Source organism: Natator depressus, chromosome 7 (genome assembly GCF_965152275.1).
Source record: "Natator depressus isolate rNatDep1 chromosome 7, rNatDep2.hap1, whole genome shotgun sequence".
Taxonomy (NCBI): domain Eukaryota; kingdom Metazoa; phylum Chordata; order Testudines; family Cheloniidae; genus Natator; species Natator depressus.
Genome location: NC_134240.1, coordinates 120,278,464 through 120,302,488, shown reverse-complemented (window position 1 = coordinate 120,302,488; position 24,025 = coordinate 120,278,464). Strand labels below are relative to the sequence as shown.

Here is a 24,025-nt window from a genome sequence, read left to right as displayed (position 1 = left end):
GACTTCACCTTTATTACTTTCAAACCATAGCTCACATCTTTCCTTTCAGCAGGGGTCCCTTAGGTTGTTCGATAATCCTTGCTAACTATCATGCTGTGAAATGAAGTCTTAAACTTCCAACTGCGGACCCATTTGTTGGCTCTGACCGGAGTCTGCCCCCGTCCTTTCAGCCTATTCTTACATGTGGAGTAGCCTGCTGTGAACTGTTCCACCAGGCTGTTACCTTCTCCAGAGTTGAATTCCTCCCACATGCCCCACTTCTAAATTACCCAGCTGCCTGGGGCGAGGGAGATTTCTTTTTTTAAAAATGTCTCAGTCACCCTCCTCCCCCTCAACTTGTCTGTTTGGTCCCTTTGTCCTACCCACTTCGAATGCTGTGGAGTGTAAGTGTACAGCCCACAACAGTAACTTCTGAAATGACCACCAGTGTTTCAGGGGAAGAAATTGTCTCCAGAGCAATGGCTGTAAGAGCCCATCCAGCCCCCCTCTGCAGACAGAGAGATGCAGGTTTTCGTATATGAACAGCTTTATTTAGGTATGTTGGGTACCAGCAGGCACCACGGTTGGGAGAGGTGAGCGAGGAACAGCGTCGGGCTGATAGAACGAACGCTAGATTGCAGACAGCGCCTTTGGCTGGTGAGTGGGGCTTACGAACAGAACCCTGCCCAGAGCTGCTGCTCCTGCTAGCTCCAAGTCCGGATAAGGAATATGGGGTCAGGCAAGAGAAGAGGCAGCAAACTTGTGAGCTGTCCTATGCTGTTCTTAACACAGTGTCATTCCCTTCCATGCATCACCCACTATCTGATGCTGTCCAACAATGTGAATACGAGTACAGCTTATTTTCCAACGGAACAGGCTCTTTGTGTTAGCAGCTATTCCTCAGCAATGGCCTTTTACTTCAAACCACCATTACTTTGTTCTTAGAAGGAATGGGATAAGTAGGAAGCTAAACATCAGCCCAGTTTCCCACTAGTTATTTGCAGGGGAAATGAGTTCAGTAGTGGGGAGGGGAGGGAAAATGGGGGAGCCTTTGCAACACCAGCTGCAATGGCTAAGCCTTTATAATACACGCTACTGCTTGAGTAGTGCACTGCAGACGATGCAACAGCTGGCTTCTCTGCCTTGTCCAGGTGGGAAGCTGGCACTGCAGAAGACCTGGCACTGCATGGAAGTATGTTCCCAAACTACCCTATCCCGAAGCGGACTGTTGCATCTCATTGCTTTCTACAACCACATCTGGCAGCTTTGGCTGAGGCCAGAGGTCCCTTCTGGTGCTTTGCAGCTTGAGTAGGTTAGTTCTAGGCCAGGGTGCAGCCTGCATGGCTGAACCTGCTCCCACTTTAGAAAGCGAATGTGCTGCAAGTCATGCAAACAAATGGATGGGGGCCACATAGAATTTGCCTGCAGGCAAATTCAAGCCTGGTGTCTAATCCTCTCATTTCCCTTTTCTCTGCACTGCCAACTACTGAAGCTGTCATAAATGTGTAGCATTTTCTAGAAGCGGTGATCAAAACATGAGCAGCTAAGACCTGTGGGAATTATATAAGCCTATTTCTTCCTTGTGTGTCTGGAAAAGAGAGTAATTTCTTAGGCTCATGTCTGATGATATAGCAAAGATTTTAAATTCAAGTTTAGCTCTCTAGGGAGGCAGCAGATTGGCAAGGGGGGGCTCCATGGGTGGCACTAGGTGCTTACAGCTGAGGGGGACCTTCCTCCACCTCCTTGGCCTATTCCAAAGCAACTCTCTAAATCAGGATGTTAAATCAGATTTAGGGAGTGCAGAGACCTTGAACGGCCGATGGCCTCACAGCAGGCTAGTGAGCCAGACTTGCAAGGGAAGGAGACTGTTACAGCTCAGAGGTGAATTAAGAACAAACTTATCTACCTGGTGCAGGCAGGCTACAGTGTGGAGTGCACAGATGAGATACAGAAAGGGAATCAATAAGCAACTGACTTACAAGGCTGTGAAAAGAGACTTGGCGGTAGCAGGCACTGCAATTCTATCCTAGGTCACTTTTACCTTGGTGCAGGGGATGGACTTTATCAGCTGGCCTAGGAGAATGGGCCCTCCTTGCAGAGCTCTCTCTCTTGTGCTGTCTGCTTTAGGCTTCGGTGCTTTTATAACAAACTACATTGTAGCTGCAGCCTACATGGCTGCTGCTGACAACGTCCTATAGGCTACTGCCCACTGTCCCCCTGCTACTCCTAAAGCAGCTGACCTCGAGGGAGACTTTCCATAGAAAATTCTCTGACTGCTGCCAGCCTATAGGGCTTGTCTACACTGGCCATTAACAGCGCTGCAACTTTCTGCTGGGGAAAAAGCACCCCCCGGGCGCAGCAAGTTGCGTTGCTGGAAAGAACCAGGGTAGACCGTGCCCCAGTGCTGCGAGCAACACCTCTCGTGGAGGGGGGTCTTAGGGCCTCTCCCAGTGCTCTGCGGCGACTACGCAAGGCACGTTAAAATGCTGCCACAGCAACGCTTTAGCCTTGCCCGGGTAGACTAGCCCTTAATGTCACCAAAGTCTCCCTCCAAAATGCTCAATGGTATTAATGAGGCAGTGTCAGGCTGCCTAGTAAGGCTTTATCAATTTACACCAGTGTTGAGATAGGAGGGCCCTGATCTTACCTTATTCAACACCCCAGCAGCATTAAGGTCTGGCTCAGGCATACTGGGCCTCTGTGCATTTTAAAAAGGTGGCATCTGCCCCTCTATATGAATGGCACTAGCCCCACTCTGGATGGAGACTGCACTGTTTTTGGTGCAGTATAACAAATGAAATTGGTGTAGCAGGAGCTACTGCCACAGAAAGGTCCTATCTTGCACCCCTCCCTCTCTATCTTCTTTGTTCCTAAAGGGGTGTCAAATCTGCTCATGTTTTGCCCTAACTGGATTTTAAGACACTTGAATACACAAATACAACTGGGTGAGATTGCAGCAGCTTTCAACAGCATGGTACTGCCAGCCTCGCTCTTCTTAGTGGGGGTGGAAGGTGAGACTAACTCCCACTCACGTTCTTGCTAGCATAAACAGACACTGCCCTGACAAAACTGGGAATTGGTCCTGCTTCGAGCAGGGGGTTGGACTAGATGACCTTCTGGGGTCCCTTCCAACCCTGATATTCTATGATTCTATGATAAAAGCAGTGGGAGAGGCACCGGGATTGAGCCGGGAGCAGCCTCCTCCTGGAATTTATTCCTCGGCAGGCTAAGAAGAAAATTCTATCCCTCCCACCATACGGTGTCGCTCCATTGCAGAGCTGGGGCGACCAGATTCTGTTCTGCACAGGCCCTACCAGCCAGAAGTTGTCCTGGAGCCTGTCAGTACCACCCCTGCAGCATGGTGTTAAGAGGCGAAGGGTAGCTTGTGAAGCAAAGGATGCAACAGCACGTGTGGGAATTACTGGTGTTTACAGCTTCCGTTTCAAGACACAAAGCAGGGATTTACCACAGGCATGTTACTTAAAAAACAAAACGCACTATCCAGATGGTCTTCTAAAGAAGCAGGCGTTAACACTTTTTTCCCTTTAATGGTAAGCACGAAGTCTGCATTTGCATCATTGCATGTCTGATGGAGGCAGCTGGCTTTTTCTACAGTAGAAATAAAGCTAACTGCATATTCTAAATCCAGGGATTGAATCTAACTATCCATGTAGTATCTAAAATAAAAACAGGTGGTTTAAAAAAAAAAAAGGTTTTGGATGGCTCCTCTCCCCCTCCATGCCCCTAGAGGTGCAAATCCGTGAGGAGGTAGGAAAAGCTCTGGGTTTCTCCAGGATGCTTCTTTCCAACTTAAAATACCTTCCCCTCCTCCTACCCCAAGCTTGTTCTTTTCAAAGACCCAGACTTGGCTCTATGTAGAGATAAGGCTACTACCCTGACTCCACAACTCCCTTGAGTTCTCCTCTAATACTTAAGTGGCTAAACCAGGCAAAATATTTGGTTCTCAGCAGCAACCTCATTTAAAAAACAAAACACTGAGAAGTAAAAAGCACCAGCTGCTCCCTCAGAACAGAACACACCCACCCAGAGCAGGTACGGGGCCTTCCATACGCTGTAGCGGTGTCATGCCGGAAGGGTTAGCCGCGCGTAACGCTACGGGGCATGAAGAGCCAGTGCTCAGGCACCTGATGATGATGCCAACGTACCACCCGGTTCATTGTCCTCTCACATGGTGCGTTCCTAGAGAACGCTGACTCTCTAGCAGTAACCAAGAAGCATTGTGGGGTTGACTAGCTGGCTACTAAGCTAGGCATGTGTGCTGTAAACAGTGTTAGCATTAAACAATGGAAAATTCAGTTGAAGGGTCTTGGAAGGAGAGCAGCAGACTCACCCAGAGGGACAGCTGCTGCCCCTGGAAACAGCAGCTCTGTTAGTAACGTAGATATTAAACATTTCAATAAATAAAATAATTCAAAAGTTACAATGTGCTTTTTTGCCCAAGGACGGATCAAATGGAAGAGGTTTTGTCTGGCTGAAAATGGATGGTTCCTTGACCCTGCTGTGGGAGAAAGGGGGAAAATGCAGCTTCCTCTCTTACAGAGAGAGGACACGGCCCTGTAAACCTCTCAAAACAAACACACTAGTGCCTTTGTACCCATCCTGGGCACCTGCTTCACAAGGAGAAGGAACGTCAGTGAACAAGAGACTAAGATCATAACCGTCTAGTACAATCAGAGCGGAGGAGGGGTGGTTGTGACTTACACCATGCAATACAAACTAAGTCCTATCAGCAGTTGCTCCAGCTGTGCAGTTGTGGTCCATACCCATGGAGCAGGCTAAGAGTTTACACACACACACATGCAGACACACCAAAAACAAAACCAAAAAAAAGGGGAGGGGTTGTAACTGCTCCCAATGTGTTTCTTCTGTATAAAAAAAAATAAAATAAAAATAAAAAAAAATAAAAAAGAACTGGCCCGTGAGAGACACTCGCTGCTGAGCACCCACGAAGAGCTAAGCAGCCAGTGCTGTGGAGTGCCGTAGGGTAAGGACACGCCAGGGTTTGGAGTCTTAGGCTACGTGACTACAACCTGACTAGGTGACTTGCAGTGGTCAGATCCCTTCTGTCCAGCTGTTCCATTTCTAAGCGTGAGAGGTGGCCACAAGAGGAGTGAAGGTCAAAGGGGAATGGGTCATACCGGAGAAATGGGGCCTGGTTATTTTTCCTCCTACAGTTTAAAAAAAAAAAAAAAAAAAAAGTAGTGATCTAATCCTTCTCCTCCTCTTTGCTCCGTGACATTCCAGGGCCATGTTTGCACACGCGCGCGCACACACACACACACACAGAGCTCCTCACAGACACTCGGACTCAGAAAAGCGAGTTTCGGATGGGTCCCAGGCTAGAAGGTTTTTCGGTGGATGGCACGGGCTCCATCTTCTTCGTATTCCTTCTTTGAAACCCACATTTTCTTAAAAGTGTCCAACGAGGCCAGAATAGAGCCCCTGGGGGGAACAAGCGAGTGGGTTAGCACAGCAGGACAAGCCAATGGCTCCTAGTGTGGGTCTTGTTCCCTCGTGTGTTATCTGGACTGTGGCAGCACCTCCAGGCTGCTGGCAGGGGCCAAAACCCCAGGGTGCTAACCGCTGTGCAGACACAGAGAGAGAGTTCCTGCCCCAAAGAGCTTACAAACCGAATCCCTGTTCGCTTCAGGCCCACACTGGTTATGCTGAGCTTTCAGCCACCATCATCCATGCTTTGTCCATGGGGGAGCTGAAACTGCACCAACAGCCAGCAAGTCGCAAAACACAGGCGTTGCCAGCAAAGTGGGTTTTCTTATTTCAACAGCACCTTAAATGGGCACGGTCAGATAGGAGCCTATGGTCCTGATTCCCCTCTCACTTACTGGTCTAAATCAGCAGTAACTCCACTGAAGTAACTGGTATCAATGAGAGGGGAATCCAGCCCCAGGCTCTACCATCCAAGGGCCTACTCCCACTGACTGGGATGGTGCAGGATGAGTTAAGACTGGGAGGATTGGGGAGACCACAACAGGATAACATGGTTAGCAGTGTTTCCTTGGCAGAGGCTGCACCTATGACTGTGCTGAGTCCAGCACAGCTTTATGATGAACGGACCATGCCCAGGACGAGGGACAAGACCACAACCCTGCTCACAACAAACATGACCCAATATGGTCGGGGCTACCGTGGCTCTAACTGTAGTGCGGGCAGGGCCCAAGTGTGAGCTACACAGTTAAAGCCAGGCTCGCAGGCCAAAGTGCTTTATGGTGTCGCTCTGCAGTACGTACCCGATCCACGTGGAATATAATCTCTCCTGAGGAGCAGATATCTGAAAGGAGAGGCAGGGAACTCAGATTAACATTGTCCCCAGGATACAAACTGCTCCCCAGTTACCCCCCACCCCCCACCCCACAGTCACTCCCACCCATCAGACACATGCATTGGACTGCTTTTGCCATCAAGCTGCACTGCCAGTGGATGACCATGGCCAGAGATGCTGGAGGTGGGCTGCATGCCAGCAGGACACCCCTCTCCACAGCCCAAATGGGTTCCAGTTGTAAGAGCAGCCACCACCAGGGTGCCTGGGCTGTTCCGGAAAAGCTGGAGTTGGTTTGAAGGGCAGGACAGCGGACACCTCAGCCTGGTGTCTCCAAGGGACTCAAGGCTGCTGAACCTCGCCGGTGCATGGCAGGGGAAAGGCAGGCCAGGAAGCCTCGAGAGGAGAGCGCCCCTACCCTTATTTTGACGTCCTTGGGTGCTAGTTTCTTCACTTCGCTCAAGAGCCTGTCTCCAAAGCCTGCACAGAAAAGGAAACTTGCCTTTAGTCTGGGCCTCTGATCATGGCCCCCAACCAGTTATTGCAGATGCAGCAACGCTCTGCACAAAATACTGCGGGGAACGGCCCTTGAGCCCAAGCCTATAAAGTCCCTTCCCAGAGTCCTTGGCAGGCTTGGGGAGCCCACAGAGCATAACCGGAAAGAAGATCCTGATACGACGGATGTAGGGGCTTTGTATAATTTAGAGCGGTCCCACTCTGTATTTTTACAGCATCTAGTACACTGGGCCCTGACCTTGGTTGGTCCCTACGCACTAACCAAGATTAGTGCTAGTAATAACTGGATTCACCCTCCTAGCCAACCTACTCCCTCCAAAGGTCACCGTTCCTGGCTGGGATTGGTGGAATGGCTTTATCTGGGCAAGTGAGAAGACAAGCTGTCCCTAGGGAGAAAGGAGAAGTCTCAGAAGAGCTAGGTAGGCTTGACCTCCTGTTTCTATCTGGTTGAGTCTCCCAACCACAAAGCTCAGAGAAGGTTGCGTAGGCGCACCCTTCCCCCCTCAATTCCTGTCCCTCCAGTGCTACCAGATGGGGGTGGAGGACCAGGAAGCAGGTCCTAGAGAGTTTCATCCTCTTACCAGAGGGGTGGACTCATGCCATGGTGCAGAGCAGCCCTGCCACAAAGTGGAAGGAGTAAGCCCCATGAGCGTGTCTGATTCTCTCAGAGCAGAGGGTGGGAGAAAGGCGAGCCTGGCTGTCACTCATTTCATTGCAAAGCATGCTGGGAAGTGGAAGAAGTCTGTGGCCTTTATAACACAGACTCCGCTTCTGAGGGACTTTCAGGGAGGCTTGCACTGAGGAAGTGGTTGTGGGTGACCCCTGGAAAGCACAGATCGGGAGGGCCCAGGAGAGACTCATCTATATGAGTGGTGTTTGTACCTTGACTCCTGCTGGAGTGTCAGAAATCCCACGAACTCTATTACAACTAGGAGCTAGTTGTTCCATTAATATCATCTCAGAGTGTCACACACACCTTGGCTTTAAGAACAATCTCTCCCTCTACATCCTTCTCTTATCGCCCCCATTCTAAGGTGGGCAGGGACATCCAGTTGTGGATGTGGCTACAATCATTGCACACGCTCAGTTCATGCCTGGGGGGATTTCAACAGCCCTGCCACCAAAGCAGAGACCTAAGGGAACTTCAGGACGTGCACCAGCTTTCTAGGGATTTAATAAAGAAACTGCCCTAAAATGGTGCAATGGAAGAGCAGAAAGAGCTTGGCTGTTCAGTGCTTTCTTAGGCAAAATGATGATGGCAGAAGGGGAAGGACAGGATAGCAAGGGGAGAGCATCAACGACAGGTGTGGGAGCCGGATGCCAAAAGTCTCCCCTTCAGTCTACAGAAGCTTGAGAGGCAATTCCAAGCAGGGGAGGGATTATCTAGGGGGATGACGAGGAGTAACGGGAGGAGACTGGATGTCGGCAGAAGTTTTGGAGAAAGGAATAAAGTCTCAGGCTGTGGCATCGTCTTCCCAGGGGAGTGTTGGCGTCTCAATTGCTAAGCTGGACAAAGCCTCACTCCTGCCCTGGCCCTTTGAGAGCAGCTGGAGGAGCTAACGGGGCTTTCCTAGGATTCCATGACCTCACCCCCCACCCCCAGTGGCGTCCGGGGCAATTCAGCTGGGTCAGGAGCCCTGGCTCAGGGCGTCGTGCCCCGTCGGAAGGCAAAGAGACCTTTGAAGAGCGTGGAGCCCCCGGACAGCACAATGTTGGAGAAGAGCGTTCGCCTCAGGTCCATGTCAGATTTCTGAACAGCGAACACCAACACCTCGTGCAGCCCCTCGCACTCTTCTCCAATCAGGTCAGGCCGGAACAGTAACTCGGGGGCTCGGAAACGGGCAGGGCCGATCTGCAAACGACACAAGGGACCAGGTTAGCTTCCAGGGCGCGCCAAGCAGGAGTGTGGCCTATGCCCGTATTGCAGAGCCGCTTAACCCTTCAATGACCGAAACATCAGCGAGTTACAAAGAGTCTCTCTGACCTACCAGATGCTTGTGTGACATCATTAACATCCTGAGGACGAACACAAGGCTGATGGGCTGCTCCCTTTCACACACAATAACCCATGTAGCTTCATAGATCCAAACATTTCATGAACATGAAGCAAGCTCCAACATGCCACTGAAGTACTAAGTAAATTATTACCCCCACTTTATGGGGGGGGGGGGGAAGAGGGGAAACTGAGGAAGCAACTTACTCCTTGCCCCACAGTAAATGAGCAGCAGAGCTTGGAGCAGAACCCAGACCTCCTAATTCCAAGTCTGGTGCACTAGGGGAAAGAAAACCCATACTCCCTCCTGTCCTCATCCGGAAGGTTTCACCTTTAGGTTTTCTTTCTGTGCTGCTAGAGAAGATAAACCCCATCTACAGGTTGCTGCAGGATTGGCAGTATGCAGAGACCCATTCACCCTGTCCCTGATCCTGCATCAGAACCTGCTAGTGCAGACCCCTGCACTTGAGGTCTCCGTGTCACTGATTTAACAGCAAGCCGTGTGCCATTAGCCAGGAACAGCGCGTGTTTCTGGATCACTGGGATTTCAATGAGTTACGGGTGTGCAGCGATCCTCAGGGGGAAGCTATATTTATCAGAAACCATTTATGAATTGGTTCAATCACTGTAGATCTTTAGAAAGAAATCGATAAGGAACGATTCTAACCATTTACAAGAGAAATCCTGTCCCCACTGCAGCTACATTTTAGCAAGAGATTTCTATCAAGACCTCCCAGGCCCCTGCAATGAGAGGGCCAGGACGTTCTACTAACACTGAGCTTCTTATGAAGAATAACTTAATATTTGTCCTTACGCACCTCAATAGTGCTTCCATCTGGCAGGTAGTACTGGGCTTTCTCGGTTTCTAACGTCTCGTCCTTCTGTGGGTTTATTGACAGGTAACAGGCACGCTGCAAAGGGAACGCAGGCAGATGAGCAGGGCTCCTAACCAAATATTTTCCTCTGGGAAGAGAGCAATTTTTAGCAGAACCTTCTGTTGGGACAAACAAATATTTCAGATCAATCTGAACTGAAATGTTTGTTAGTCTACCCTGAGCCACTGAGGTACCTCATTCTGGTCCCCACTCTCTAGCTGCACTACATCTCCCATGGTGCACCGAAGACTCCTGGCAGCTTAGCCCCTATAGGGCTTCATGGGGAAACAAAAACATTAAGATATTTTCAAATAGAAATTTTGTGACCTTTTTGTTCTGCAAGAAGCTTTGCTATTTTGACTTGGTCCCTTTTTGGGACACACGTATCAGAGAGATGGAAATGCTTGCCAGGCAACTCCACAAGCTAGTTAGGAAGGAAACAGCGTGAAAGTCAAAATGCAAAGAATAAAAAACAAAAGGGCTAAGCCCAGAAATCCACTGCTACTGTCCTTGCTGACCAGGCTGAAGCAAGTTAAAAATCCTTTTAAAAATGATTCTCTCTGAAATCCTCAGCACCTCAGTACTGCCAACCCCAGTCCTTCAAAAATCATGTCAGGCACCAAAAAAAAAAATCATTATTCGTTTAAATATCACATGACAAATAATAAATTAGGGTTTCTTTTTTATTTTTCCTCCTGGTTTTAAGCCTTTAGGTCACACTCAGGTTTTCTCCACAACCAGGAGGGCTGCAAACTTTCATTTAAAAAAAAAAAAAGGGTAAGTAGAGAGCTCGTATTTATTCCTTGTCTCCACAACCTGGGTCTTTAAGGAAATCAAACAGTAAAGTTTGTGATACAATCATGAGCTTGCAGCACTGCCTGCTGCCCTGGTGAAAACCAAGAGAAGAAATCTCACTGCAACCCTTGGTATTTGTTGCAGAACGATGAATTCTGGCATCTCTTCGGTGAACCAGGAAATACTGGGGGGGGCAGTGTGGGGAGGGAAAGCAAATTTAAAGCTCTTGTATGTGCTAACTCTCCACTCCCCCAGCTTCGCTAGTGAGGAGGTTCAGCATACAAGTCTGGGCTCATCTCCATTTTTGTTCCGGAGCTCAGCTTTCAGAAGGGTAAGGTTCAGAAAGTCAACGCTTTCCTGGGAGATGGTGAGCCCGAGAGCTAGAGCAGAGATGACAATACAGGCGGTTTCGTTGTTTTTTTTTCTAAGAGGCAAAGCGCACCAAGGACTCTGGCCATTTGCACGAGTGTTTCCAAGGTGCAATATACCACCGATTTGGAAGCATGCATGTTTCTCACTTTTCCCCATCCTATCAAGCCCGGCATCTTGCAAGGCATGGAAGCTACAGGATGTTTCCTAGTCACTTTTGAAGAGAATCTTCTATATTTCTCTCTAGCCACGGAAACGCCAGCCCTTCCTCTCTTGTAATCAGCACTCACAAAACAGAAACAACAACCACCTCCAAGCCTCACACCTCCAGCTTTGTGCGTTCGGCTGAAGTCACTCGGCTGCAGCAGTGACCACGCGTGGGTGCCGCTCACTTAGCAATCGAAGCATTTGAATTTGACTCCCAAGCCACGAGCACATTTTCTATCTTCTCTCACTCTCTTGCTGGCAGGAGATCAGAGACTGTGACCAGGCACACGCATCATCAGTCTTAAACCAACTGGACAGCACAATTATGCGAAGGGATTAGGCAGTGTGGCAGCTATCCACCAGATGTCACTACTCAGCAACGAGAGTCAGAAATTCAAGGGCTCTAATCACTACCGGACTGATCCTGCAGTCTGAATGCCTGTACGCATTTATGAGCATTTCTATCCTAGTCACTCCAGTAGCTCAGCACCTAGAGAGGCAAAGCCCGCATTGCAATCAATCAGTGGGAGCCCTGTGTGTGTACGAAACTGCTGGGTGAGATCCAAAGAGAGAAGCAAAGCTACTCCTAAGAATCAGTCACTCTTGTAGTTAAAATATTCATCTTCCTCTCCCCCCCCCACCTCAGTTTTGTCCTCTTCTTTGGCAGAGATGAGCTGCCTTCCTCCGTGTTTCTAACACAACAGGAGCCAAGATGGCTCTGGTTTGTTCACTTCCGGGAGTGTGCATATTTGTGAGAGACTTTGCCGCAAATGATCACAAAATACTGTTTAGGTCGGGGCTCCTAAGAAGAGTGTCTCTAATCTGGGCACTGCATTTTAAATGTTATCGTTGTGAATAGTGGACTATGGAAGATTTCATACTTCTCACTCAGATCCGGCACGGATTTAATGCGTCCTTTGTCCTCAGAAGCTGACTTTAGTGCTAATGGAAGGTGCCACCCTGCCAGCCCTGGGACTGGAGTTCTGCATTTATCTGCACAACCGGTACAATACAGACACTGGCAATGCGAGCGTCCCCCAAGCTGACCGGCCTCCGTGTCTCCGCCCCGACATGAAGAGAGCCTCTGTCGGAACCAGAGGGGAGTTCTGGCTCAATGGCCTATTCAGTTTTTAGGGGCCCCGCTGCCAAGACTGCCATCAAGGAGCTGGCCATTAAGGATCTGCACCCCATTTCATAGACTCCTTGGCTCATCACTGCAGAAATCACCCCTAGACCAATCACAGACAGCAGGGCACCTCTTTGATGGTTTTGACAATCTCGAACTCTGATGACGTGTGGAAGTCGTAGCCTTCTTTCCGGAGATAGAGGCGAAGGAAGCGGGATACATCGCGGCCAGCGATATCGATCCGCATAATGGAGTGAGGCATGGCAAACCCTTCGTAAATAGGAACCGCATGGGTAACGCCATCCCCGGAGTCCAGCACCACCCCTGTGGTTCTCCCTGTAGCGTAACTGCAACAAAGGAGGGAAAGATCGTATTTGAGTGACAGGCAGCAAATTTCGTAAGTGTCACTTGAACTTGTACCTGGCCCAACAGATGCCATGTTTACACTACAGACAAATCATAAAGCAATGAGAGAGAATCAAGTAACTGCAGAATACTTCAGCTTACTTCTGAAATGGGCATTTCTACTTTTTTTTTTTTTTTTTAAGTAAAGTTTTTTTAGTTCTGAGGAACTCTGTTTAATTTTGGCCTTGATGCAGGATTTGGGGTGATTGTTTTTAAATAACATTTTACAAAATGCACTATGGATCGAAATAAGTAGTTATAATCAATATATGTAAACGTTGGTAAAGTGAGAAAAGTAAAATTCATCAGTCCAATTTTGTAAGCGAAATGCAGAAAGTAAATGACCGGAATGAAGAGTACTATATTAGAGTTAAAAAATGCATTTAACAATCTAGTGGGTTACTAATAAAAAAGGGAAGGATTTGAAAAGAAATAGGATTAATCCCAGGGTCACTAGCTGATCCATTTGAAACTGGACAGTGCACAAAATACAGCCATTTTATAAAGCCTCCATTGGTTTAATATGGCTTGGTAAAGACCAGGACAGAAGTCCTTGCAGATGAACGCTGCACATCCTTCTTTTAGCCAGCCAGTCACGCACAGTTCCCTGCTCACGCCATCTCCCAAAATGCCATAGTCTAACACCACCAAAGGGGCAGGAATCGTTATGTCAGCCAGCTCGGGTGCCTCACGTTGCCTAGAGAGTACAGCTGGTACGCAGCACGAGCCCGGAGCTTTCCACAGCGGGCACAACATGGCTGCAATGCCAGGCCAGCGGGCGAGAGGTACTGCTTTGGATACACTAGCCTTTCCTCCACCATTGCCACCAACCGTTTACCTCCCCCAATGGTAACAACCACGGGGCACTAATTTAGTCAAGGCACCAGCAGCCACCAGCATTTTAAAGACCACGAACCACTACTGCAGGCAGACCTAGAGGACATGGTGGTAAAATTACAAATGCCAACGAAATCCTTGCCCTTGTTTATACCAGCACTCCCATAATTGGAGCTGAACTGACCCCTACTGGGAGTGGCTGGGTCATTACACATATTCAATCTATTTCCCCATGTTAAGTATCCTCACACCTTCTTGTCAACTGTCTAAATGGGCCATCTTGATTAGCACTACAAAAGTTTTTCTCTCCTGCTGATAATAGCCCATCTTAACTAAACAGCCTCTTACAGTTTGTATGGCAACTTCCACCTTCTCTGTATGTATATATATATCTTCCTACTATATGTTCCATTCTGTGCATCGGATGAAGTGAGCTGTAGCCCACGAAAGCTTCTGCTCTAATAAATTGGTTAGTCTCTACGGTGCCACAAGTCCTCCTGTTCTTCTTGCGGATACAGACTAACATGGTGGCTACTCTGACACCTGCTCAGCGTGGCGTTCTGCCCCCGCTAGCCATGGCTGGACCAAACCGAGGTTGAGCCTGCTGCAGCCTTGGTTAACAGAGCTGGGTCTTCTAGCTCAGGCAGTACTGGCTCCTGCTTTACGATGCCCAGGTCCAAGCCCCACTACTGATCTAGGGTGCAAAGTTGCAGACTGTGGCTTTTACAGGGATTTGAGTGTGGTGGACCTTGTTACACTAGCAATGACTGGAGAGATTTTTTTAAGAAAAAAGCCTACTAGCTGGTGTATTTCTACTTCCTTCCAGGAGGTGAACATCAGAATTACACGTGGGACAAAGCTGCAAACATCAGAGCTTGACCCAAACGCCCCTGTGGTTTTGGGAAGGGCAAAGCAGTCCCCATTTAAATAGTCATCCTCCAAAGGAACGGCTGGCTTTCAGGACAACCTCACTTGAGTCTTATTTCTGCCCTTCTGCTCAGGCTGTGCAGAGAAACGGGAAGAAACTTACAGGCTGAGCACCGCTTGCATGGAGATAAAAAGTGCTGGCACGTTGAAGGTCTCAAAGAAAACCTCTGCAGCTCGCTCTCGGTTCTTACGTGGGTTCAGGGGAGCCTCCGTCAGGAGCACAGGATGCTGGTTTAATAGAGACAAACAGAACTCAGCAGAGGGGTTCATTCTGGGGCTCTGAACCACTGCAGCTGGGAACGCTCTATCCCAGCTAGAGGTAGGAGTGGGGCTCTGTCCCCCCCGCAGGCTGCGAGTGTCCATATGGTTTGGGGGTGGGGGGCGTGATTGGAAACGTGTTCCAGAATAACTCTGTTTATTCGTACACTTTAGGCACCGCAGGGATATAAATAGCAACGTGGGATGAAGTTAAGGAATGAGGGAACACTGCCAACCAGTGAGATCTGAGAGGCTGTGGAATAATCTCCCACTGGAAGGGCTGGGGAATCCTCAGGACTTGGGCCATTTCAAGCTAAGTTAGACAGAGCCCTGGGGAACAGACTATAGGGGACTATCCTGCTGTGACCGAATGGATCTTTTCCCATCTGTCCACTCAGAAGTCACATCATTAAGTTTCCAGCAGGGCTGCCTTTAAAACACAGGCACTGACTAGGGGCTGCAGGCTTCAGTTCATCACCATGCTGCAGAAACGCTTCTAAGCCACTTCCAGAGCCATTTCGCAGGACATCTCGCAGAGGCTGCCCTATTTTATTTCTCTCTCTCTCCAGGTTGAGTGCACAGGGTTTACTCCTCCTTCTTTTCAAACAATCCCATTAGTAAACATTTGGTGAGCGGATAAAGCAGAACAGGAACGATTAGGAGCACCCGGCCTAGCTCAGAAATAATGGAATACTGCATTGGGGAGAATGTGAGTGCGGGGCCTGAGTGCTGGATCATCAGTAAAGCTACAGTATCAGATTAGCCACAAGGTCATTCTGCTTGCATACTTCTTGGCTGAGGTCTAATGTGAAGCAATAATTTTGATTAATGAACAGGTACATTTAGAGCTTCTGCAGGGAAAAGCAAAGGAAAGATGCCAGATCTACCTCATAGCTGACACACTTAGCAACAAAGCCCTGGGTCTGCGTGGAATCTCACCTCTTCTGAGAAAGTCTGAAGCTGGTCTTTCGAATACACATACTGCCAGATGCGCTCCATGTCATTCCAGTCCTTCACTATGCCATGTTCCATGGGATATCTGATCGAGAGCAGACCTCTGTGCTCCTAGCCACATAGAAAAGACAACATAACATGCCTTTCAGCGAGATTTCCAAACATATTCCTCACTGCCCATTTCTAGTGACACTGCTCCTCTTACAGATGCATCTGCTTGCTGTAAGTTCCAAGGAAAAACACTGAATGTTTGTATTTAATTAAAAAGGATAGGAGGAATTTTAAAAGGCCAGGACTGTCAATTAACGACAAACTCCTTTTGCACAGTATTCCCAGGTTATAAATAAGGTCTTTTTATACTGACAGCACATTCAGATCCTGTATTTATACAGCACCTTCCATCCCTACAGTCTTCATAAACTGATATACAAATATCCATAACTGGTACGTTGGCTTCTCTAGTTTATGCATGATGGGAAGCTCTAATGGGGGTGTGCACTGACCTTTTAGGAGAGTCTATAGGCCAAGTTCAGCCACAGATACGATTGTTAAGGGGGCTGTAGTCTGGAGGGATTCATGGGACCACGTGCTGGGCAAGACAGGACCATATATGGCAATCTTCTTGCTCAGGTTATGGAAACCAGAAGCAAAGCAAGATCTGGTATTTAAGGTTCTCAACCATGAGAGATGGGGATGCAGCGCAAGAAGGAACTGTGAGCTGGCTAGAGAAAGGCCAGAAATAGGAGGACCCAGAGAAGAGTGAAGTGAGTGATGGAGGAGACTATGGGCTAGCGTCCTGTTTCTGGGGCCTGCAACAGGGGTGTCCAGGCAGGGTAGAATGAAATTCACCTCCACCCTGTGCATCAACAGGGGCAGTTGCTGTAGGAAAGGACGGCTATTGGCACTGATCAGCCCTGCATCAACAGGGGGTGAAGTTGGAAGCGTTTAGCCCAAGGAAGACTCTCTTGCTGTGGCCAGAGGGTCAAAGAACTTATAAAAAAAATCAACCGGCCTACGACAAGAGAGAGACTGCAGCTCAGAGGGGGAGGCTGAAACATAGATCTGGAGCGGAAACTGAGGCACAACTATACCCACTGACAAAGAGATAGGAACCTGTTACAGAATCCCATCTTGCCCCACTAAAATGCAGCCACCTCTGGGGAGAAGGACGGCAGTTGTTTAACACCCCACAGCACCACCACACAGCAGTCAATGTATGTTGTATCCAATTCAAAACTGCAGGGGAGATTAGGGAGGGAGGATGTAATTGTCCAATTGGAATCAAGCCAGGACACTGGGGGGTGGAAATCCCACTCTAGGAAAGGGCTATGGACTCCATAACAGTCATATCTGATCAGGACATTAGTTTTATGTCCCTTTTGACAGGGATGTTGTCTAAAAGAAACACTACCCTTCCACAGGCGCAGAGAACAGGGACAGCAGAGAAAGAGTCCGCAGTTTCTGAGCTAATATAAAACGTGTTTAGCTGAAACAACTAACACTACCACCCAGGGGAAGGGCACGAACATCAGCTTGCTGCAGGCAGCATCCTGGACTGGAAAGTCTAGGCTACTCCCCTTCGCAGCTCTTCCACTTTCAGTGGTAACACTGCCCTCCACTAGTACTGCAACTCTTCTCAGCTGGGAACTATGACATCCCCACGGAGCCGACACCCAGACACACGGGGATCCCTGATAAACAGGCACTCTTACCTCTGCTTTTGGCCCAATGAAAATGTCCCCTTCTAAAGCACCAGCCATGACACGAACGTGCTTTGGTCTGCCCACACTACAATGGAGGTTACAAGTATTAGTGAGTCTCATGCAAGACAGTATACATACCTGAGCATTAACTAGCCAGTGCTTCTCTATTCCCTGAGAAGCTATTGCTAGCAATGGTGCGAGGGACTCCTTCACCTGGGTGAGCACACGTACACCCCTGGGAAAGAGTGAGTCTGGTGAGCTAACAGCTGTCAGTGGTGCCCAGGCATCCGGATCCTGGAGTCCTTTCTCAGCTAAAGCTCCCATTGACATCCACGGCCATTTTACAGGAGTAAAGAGGATAGAACTGGACTCAGAATAAATATATAAAGGTATTTTTTTACCCATCCTGCTTTTGTTTTCTCAGTTTTCCAGAGTACCTCAATTGTCTAAGAGCAGGGTGACCATTGTACTGGGGTTAAATTAATTCCACCTTTGGTCTCTCTATAGTTCTACAACCAGTTACTGGAAGCCCACGGGACTTGACTAAAGCGATACATAATTATCCTTTGCACGTTTTTTAGCAACTTCAGGCGATCTCAGAGCATTTAACATTACTGAACTCCGCTCCAGGACACCTCTGGAAGGTGAGTATTATCCCAGTGACAGAGCCAGAGATAAAACCTACTTCTTCAGATTCCCAACACCTGCTTAAACCACAAGACCATTCCTCCCTTCTATGTAGATTGCAAATGGTCTGGGATATTCAGAGCAACTAAAAAAACCCCATCAGAGTTACTAGGGTACTTACTAGTTTGGAAAACAGTACTTCGGTATCTGGTCACCTGCAAAACCTGCTTTGATCACACCCGAGCCCTGTGGGAGGAACAGAGAAGTGTGTGAAAAACAAATAAATAATATTGAATAATTCTGCATGTCAGTCACATGGCACTTGTGCTCACAACAATTTAAAAACAAGTAGCATGTTAAATGGAGCACGAACAGCCCCCACTTCGACCCCGCATGAAGAAAGGCCCCGCACGAAGAAAGGCCCCGCACGGACGATCGAAAACCAGACAAGCTCTTCCTCAAGAAGATGTGCTTTGCAGTGTGCTCAGGTGGGAGTATTTTCCACCCTCCACTGACAACACCTTGCTGTGCAGGCCTGGAGTGTGAAGGCTGAGGAACATCCGCAAAAAGTATCAGCTCTTCTCGCCCGTCACACGGGTGCACACAGCAGTCCCACAACGTGGAGTCTGCTTCATAGAGCAGATTATTTTAGACCCGAACATTGTCACCTGTTTAGCATCAGAAGCGTGCTATGGGCTCAACAGACACAGAAAAAGAGGCCTCCACTCCAACAGGCTGCCAGTCTAATCTGACCAATATACAGGTGGCGGAGAGGGCAACACAAAGCAAATAATTCAATGGCAGAGTTTAGCAAAACCATGCCAGTTTCGTGTCTTAGAAGGGCAGGAGGAGGGTTCACAGGCCTTTCAGAAGACCCGTGCCTGAAGATGGGATCTGGAGGAAAGGATGGAGGCGTGGCTGACTGAGCCAGGGAGGAGTATTAAGGGGAGAACCACATGGAAAACAGACTGGAGTTGAGGCTGGGAGAAGACGCTAAGGGGGTGTGCCCTTTGGGGCAGGGACAGACTTTTAGTTCTGTGGCTATACAGCATTTAGCACAGTGGGGTCCTGGGCCATAACTGGGGCCGACAATAATAGGTGCGCAGCCTCGGCAGAGCTACGGGGACAAGTAGGGAGCAAAAGGAAACAAGAGCAGAGAGCAATGTGGGAGCTAAATTGCACAGGGCTTTGGATGCAATAAGGAGCTTGGATCGGATTCAAGAGGAAGCCAGTGAGAAGAGGCTGGATACAACAAGGACGGGAGATTTTTTTTGGGAGAGAGAGAGAGAGAGGCAGGAAGGCACTATTCAAAGCAGCAAAACCCCACAGGAGCAGCATGTAGAGTAGTTAAAAATTGAGCACTTTGAATCTTTGGTAACAATTGGGCTGGGCAGCTGACCTCCTGGAGCTGCAGAAATCTCTCAGACCAAACAGCAAATCCTCATGGATATTTTCAGGATACATCCTGGGAATGTGGCTGCCTACCACAATCACTGCAGATCCTCTCCCCTCCTCCGCTTCCTCTTCCCCTTTCTATAGGAGCGCCATCTTGAAACAAAGAGTGATCTCAGGGAAACTCCCTGGTTTTTAGTATAAACAACAGACTCTCACATGCTCTATCTGGAGATAATCAAGGTTTACTCACTCCGGACACTGAAAACGAGCGCCTTCGTGGAAAGGCATGCAATTAAAAGATGAGAGTGGAGTGAGGCATGTGATGCATGCTGAAGCCAATCGATTCTAATAATGGGGTTCTCTATTCACCTTCAGTGACTCCACAGCATGGTTTCTTGGTTTACAGGTCAAGAGGATTGTTCTACCTGCCACACAGGATCCCAGACAACCAATGGTGCTCTTCACCCACAGATCTCACAGCACCCCCAAAAGGCGGGTTAGTATCTCTGTCGTCACGTTACAGACAGGAAGGCCGACAAACTGATTCACCCCAATACACTCAGCCAATCAGTGGCAGACTAGGATTAATACTCAGGTCTTGCCTCCCAGGCCAGTGCCCTACCCCCCGACCCATGCTGGAGCACTGTGAGTCATCCCCATCCTGCCATCAGAGCACAGTTAAGACGTTCTGTGTGACCCAGAGTAGACTCCTGCTTGGTGGCCCATAACTTTCTCGGATGGCTGCACTAACCTATTTACAGACGGAAATGATCTGTGAAATAAGAGATGGGGTCAGCTTGACGTGGACTCTTTTCTGACCACCCGTTTTAGAGCAAAGCCATTATTCTAGCCTACAAAACACAGTCTTGAGTTTCCTAGGCAATAGCTTTAATATATGCTTGGCAATACACAATTTTATTCTTTGATATTCACCGTAGCAAAGAGCAGAATAAATAAATACAGTAAGGCAACCTCCTCCAAAGACAGTTCTTATTTAATATTTGAGTCTAGATAATAATTCAATACACTGCCAGCATGCCTGGCTCCAGGGAAGCAGCTGCAGGAGAACAATGATGCTCCTATGTAACACTGAGAGGTTCCCAGCAAGGGATGCATTTTTAACTTACTTATTAAAGTTCAAAATCAGTTGAGATTATTTGTCCCTCAAAAACATAATTTGGACTTCAGTGGAACACACGAGCCTGCAGGACTTGGCCCAAATGCAGTAGTACCAGGCACTAATCCAATCGCAATTGTTAGCCATCTTTCTTTTATGAGAGTTGACAATGCTTTCCAGTCTATTTAGTTTCCCTGTAAAACGCTTTCATCTTTCTAAACAAAGGTACACTTGTGTGCACTAGGTAGGTGGATCGATTTAATCTTTGCTCACTGTCCCAACAGATCCACACAGAAAAGAATTTAAGTGGTTAAAGGGACATTGCCAGGTCAAGAATCATGGTTTTAAAATAAATATTTTGGGGAGTTATGTTGCCCTGGAATGAAGTTCATTTCAAGGAATGTGGTGGAAGCAATTTTAAGTACAGCAAAAACATATGACCTCCCCCCTGGCTACAACAACACTGCACACCAAAAGCATATTAAAATTTATTAAAACAGATTTAAAAAGATCTATCAAGCTTCCTTTATCAGTTATCCTGATTGGTTTTGCATTTTACATGTGGGGAAAAAAAACCTAAAGATTGTTTTAAAGTCAGTGAAAATATATTTTGTTTACAATACCTAAACTTCGGGAGCACAAGCACACCGCTTTCACCAGCTTTGTAGTGGACTACAAAACTGATTCACTAACCCTGAATGGGTTTACAATCCGAATAAACATGGAATTCACCGACAGATGAAATCTGCTCTGTTCTCACTCTCTATGGAAATAACATATTCCACCACTTTCACTTCCATTTTGGTAGATATTCTTCTGCTAACATCAAGAGCATAAAAAAGAAATTCAGTCAAAGAAACAATATCCAGTAGTGCGGTACCAGCTGCGGAAAACAACAACATTCAGATTACAAAGACACACTTGATTCTCCTCTCTCAGGTCAGGCCTCATGCAAGTAGGGACGACTACACAGAGGTCAGTGGAGTTGCCCTTGCCGAGGCCAGTGCTGAATCTGGCCCTTCACCTCGACTGGTTTCATTTATGTTCACCAAGGCCACCCATCCACTGATTTTGGTGAAGCTCCATGGGGGTGCAGCAATCTGCCCACATGGCATTCATCGCAGAATGGGGATCCAAGTAATTTACAAATTACTTATGGGAAAAGGAGGGGGTGTTAAGTCAGTATTGTGCAGCAACCCCAACCTCCAGCTTTGTACAACAGAAGCCCGGTGCTGTAAACATGAGTCTTCAGCTGGCCATAAACAACAGTAATAGGTAAGAGTAGCTATTACTAGTGGTAACAGCAGGACTGGAATCGGGACTCTCTGGATCTGTTCTCGAGTCTCACTGCCTCATTTTACATGCCTAAAACAGGGATAATACCCAGCTTTGTAAAGCCCTTTGAGACTCTCTGATGAAAGGCACTACAAAGAAGTGCAGAACAGTAGTATATTGTCTGCACTGTTTCCACTTTCTCTCTCCTAGCACTTTCCTCTATCACTCATGGACAGCTCCAAAATTGCAATGTCACTGTAAGATCCTGATATGGGAGCCTTGCCAGTGAAAAATGCTGATCTCACAACATAAATTGCTCAATTATTTCTCTCACATATACCGGGAAAAATCTCAATTTAACTAGTCAGGGACAAAGTGAAACCAGATATGCTAATATGCCTCTTTATACCTTGCTCGACCCCAAGCAGTGTCTGCAGATTATTAACGCTAAGTTCTAATAACATTTCCTTTGCATTTCTCCCATGCTTTTCATCCTAGGAGATCACAAGCCTTTTGCCAAGGTGGGTAAGCACCACTATTCCCATTTTACTGATGAAAAAACTAAAGCACCGAGAGGTTAAGCAGCCTGCCCAAGGTCACACAGAGTTAGTGGGAGAATAGGGAGAAGGGAACCAAACTGTCTGGATCAGGTTTCAAAGTCTGAAAGGTTAAGATATGGTATTCCAGTTCAGGAAAATCTCTCTACAAGGAAAAGAAGCCAGGCCTACCAAGTCAAACCCTTGGTCTAACTTCTAGACAGCATTTCTCCTCGATCCTAAAGAGAAGCATCAACTGTGGGTGTAAAAGCCAGCAATACAAACTATGGCAGGAGCCACAGGAAATTTGAGATGTCTCCCTAAGAGTGAAACAAGAGTCATGCCTTCCATTCGGACACATACAAGTCACAACACTGAAATATATTTGGAATTAGTTACTGGGAAAGGCACATTGGTATGAAAGAGTTCAAGACATGGGTGGATTTCCAGGTGGCAATTGGGATGGACAGTGAAAATGCAATAAGAGGGAATCAGGAATCACCCAATATAAGGGCAGATATGCTAGGATGTCCAAGTGTGATCCTAAAAGGGCTAAAGTTGCAAGGTACAAGAAAACAGGGAGTGTGTTCAGAGCTGCAAGGCAAGCAAGCCCATTTATTATTCCTGAATCCTTTTGTTAAAGGTGATGGAGAACAATGAAAGCCCAGGCAGGATCCCCTCATTTGACAAGTGAACAGTAAAATTTGTTTGGAATATTGGCATCAAGGGGCTGAAGGGAGGAGACCGAGTGTATGACCCATTGTAACAAATCAGGTTGCCTCCAAACCATCCCCCTCCTTCTCTCAACCTTTACTGAATAGTCCTTGTTGTTGGGAGGCCCCACGGATCAGAGCTAACGAAATTGCTGTCTGCATGGGGCTCTGAAGTACTTCACTAAGGCATGTAGCCGACCTCATCTAGAATACCGAGGTGTCTCCCACAGAAATTAAAGTTCTGGCTTGAATCAATGAGAAGGGCCATGTGCTAGAACCCGTCATCTCTGCAGGCCATGCCCCGACTGTTAAATTCAAGGCAGTGCAGCGTATTATGGGAACAGTCAGGTCATCCCCAGGAGCCACACTTCTCGCTGGTCTGGAGATGGAGCAGTGCACTCTGGGAGCTGTTATCCCCAGGAAGAGGGCATACCCTCTGATCTCAAGATGGAGCAGTGCATGCTGGGGGCTGTGTCTGAGAGGCTCCACCTCCTGCTGTGCATGCTGGGTGCCTGGTCAGGGCAGAGCCCTCACCCCAAACCTGCCCAGACTAGCCACAGATGTCCTGGCAGGGCAATGGACCATGGAACCCGATGGGATCCCAGCCTATACCTATGACAGACAGCCACGGTAGCCAATCACTGCAGGTACATTCCTCAGGGGCGGGGCTCGTCAGGTTTAGCAAAGGGACAGAGCATCCCATGAGAGTGACAGCCGAGAGAGCCAATTAGGCCATCAAAACAGTCCCCTGCCCAGGCACCACCGCGGAGGTGAGACCGGTCGAACCAGCAGGTTCGGATGATCCATCCTCGGTGATTGACAGGCGCGGGAGCCAATGAAAAACCGGGAAGGAGGGCGTGTACTGAGTTCGGTTGACCCGTCGCTGCGTCTGGGAGGGCCCGAAATCAGGACGGGGCGGGGCTGAGGGGACTCGCCCGGGGAAGGGGAGCGGCAGGGCGGGGCCCCGGTGACAAAGGGATCGTGCTGGCCGTGTCTTTCCCGCCCCCCCTTCCCTGGTGCCGGCCTGAGGGGTCCGGGCCCGGACTCACGTTATCTATCACCACGGGCTGGTTCGCGATCACATCGTAGGACTCCATGGCGGGGACTCGCCGCAGCCGCC

At 48.3% G+C, this 24,025-nt stretch overlaps 1 protein-coding gene across 1 annotated transcript; it reads right to left on the bottom strand.

Annotated features, from left to right (window-relative positions):
* Nucleotides 1-515: 515 nt before the first annotated feature.
* ACTR1A (actin related protein 1A) lies at nt 516-24,017 on the bottom strand. The gene is made up of 11 exons (XM_074959463.1): nt 23,955-24,017; nt 18,051-18,115; nt 17,252-17,327; nt 15,525-15,650; nt 14,431-14,555; nt 12,289-12,505; nt 9,605-9,697; nt 8,471-8,645; nt 6,696-6,757; nt 6,249-6,289; nt 516-5,442 (listed from the first exon to the last, which is right to left on the bottom strand). Exons 1-11 carry the CDS (start codon nt 24,000-24,002, stop codon nt 5,340-5,342), a joined length of 1,131 nt encoding a protein of 376 aa, XP_074815564.1. The 5' UTR covers nt 24,003-24,017; the 3' UTR covers nt 516-5,339.
* Nucleotides 24,018-24,025: the final 8 nt, after the last annotated feature.

Bases quoted from the DNA above. Each gene is read 5' to 3' on its own strand.
- ACTR1A (XM_074959463.1), bottom strand. From the start codon at position 24,002: ATGGAGTCCTACGATGTGATCGCGAACCAGCCCGTGGTGATAGATAAC. The intron at 18,116-23,954 runs GTGAGTCCGGGC...TTCCTCCCACAG, and splicing joins AGCCCGTGGTGATAGATAAC to GGCTCGGGTGTGATCAAAGC. The intron at 14,556-15,524 runs GTGAGATTCCAC...CTATTAAACCAG, and splicing joins TTCAGACTTTCTCAGAAGAG to CATCCTGTGCTCCTGACGGA.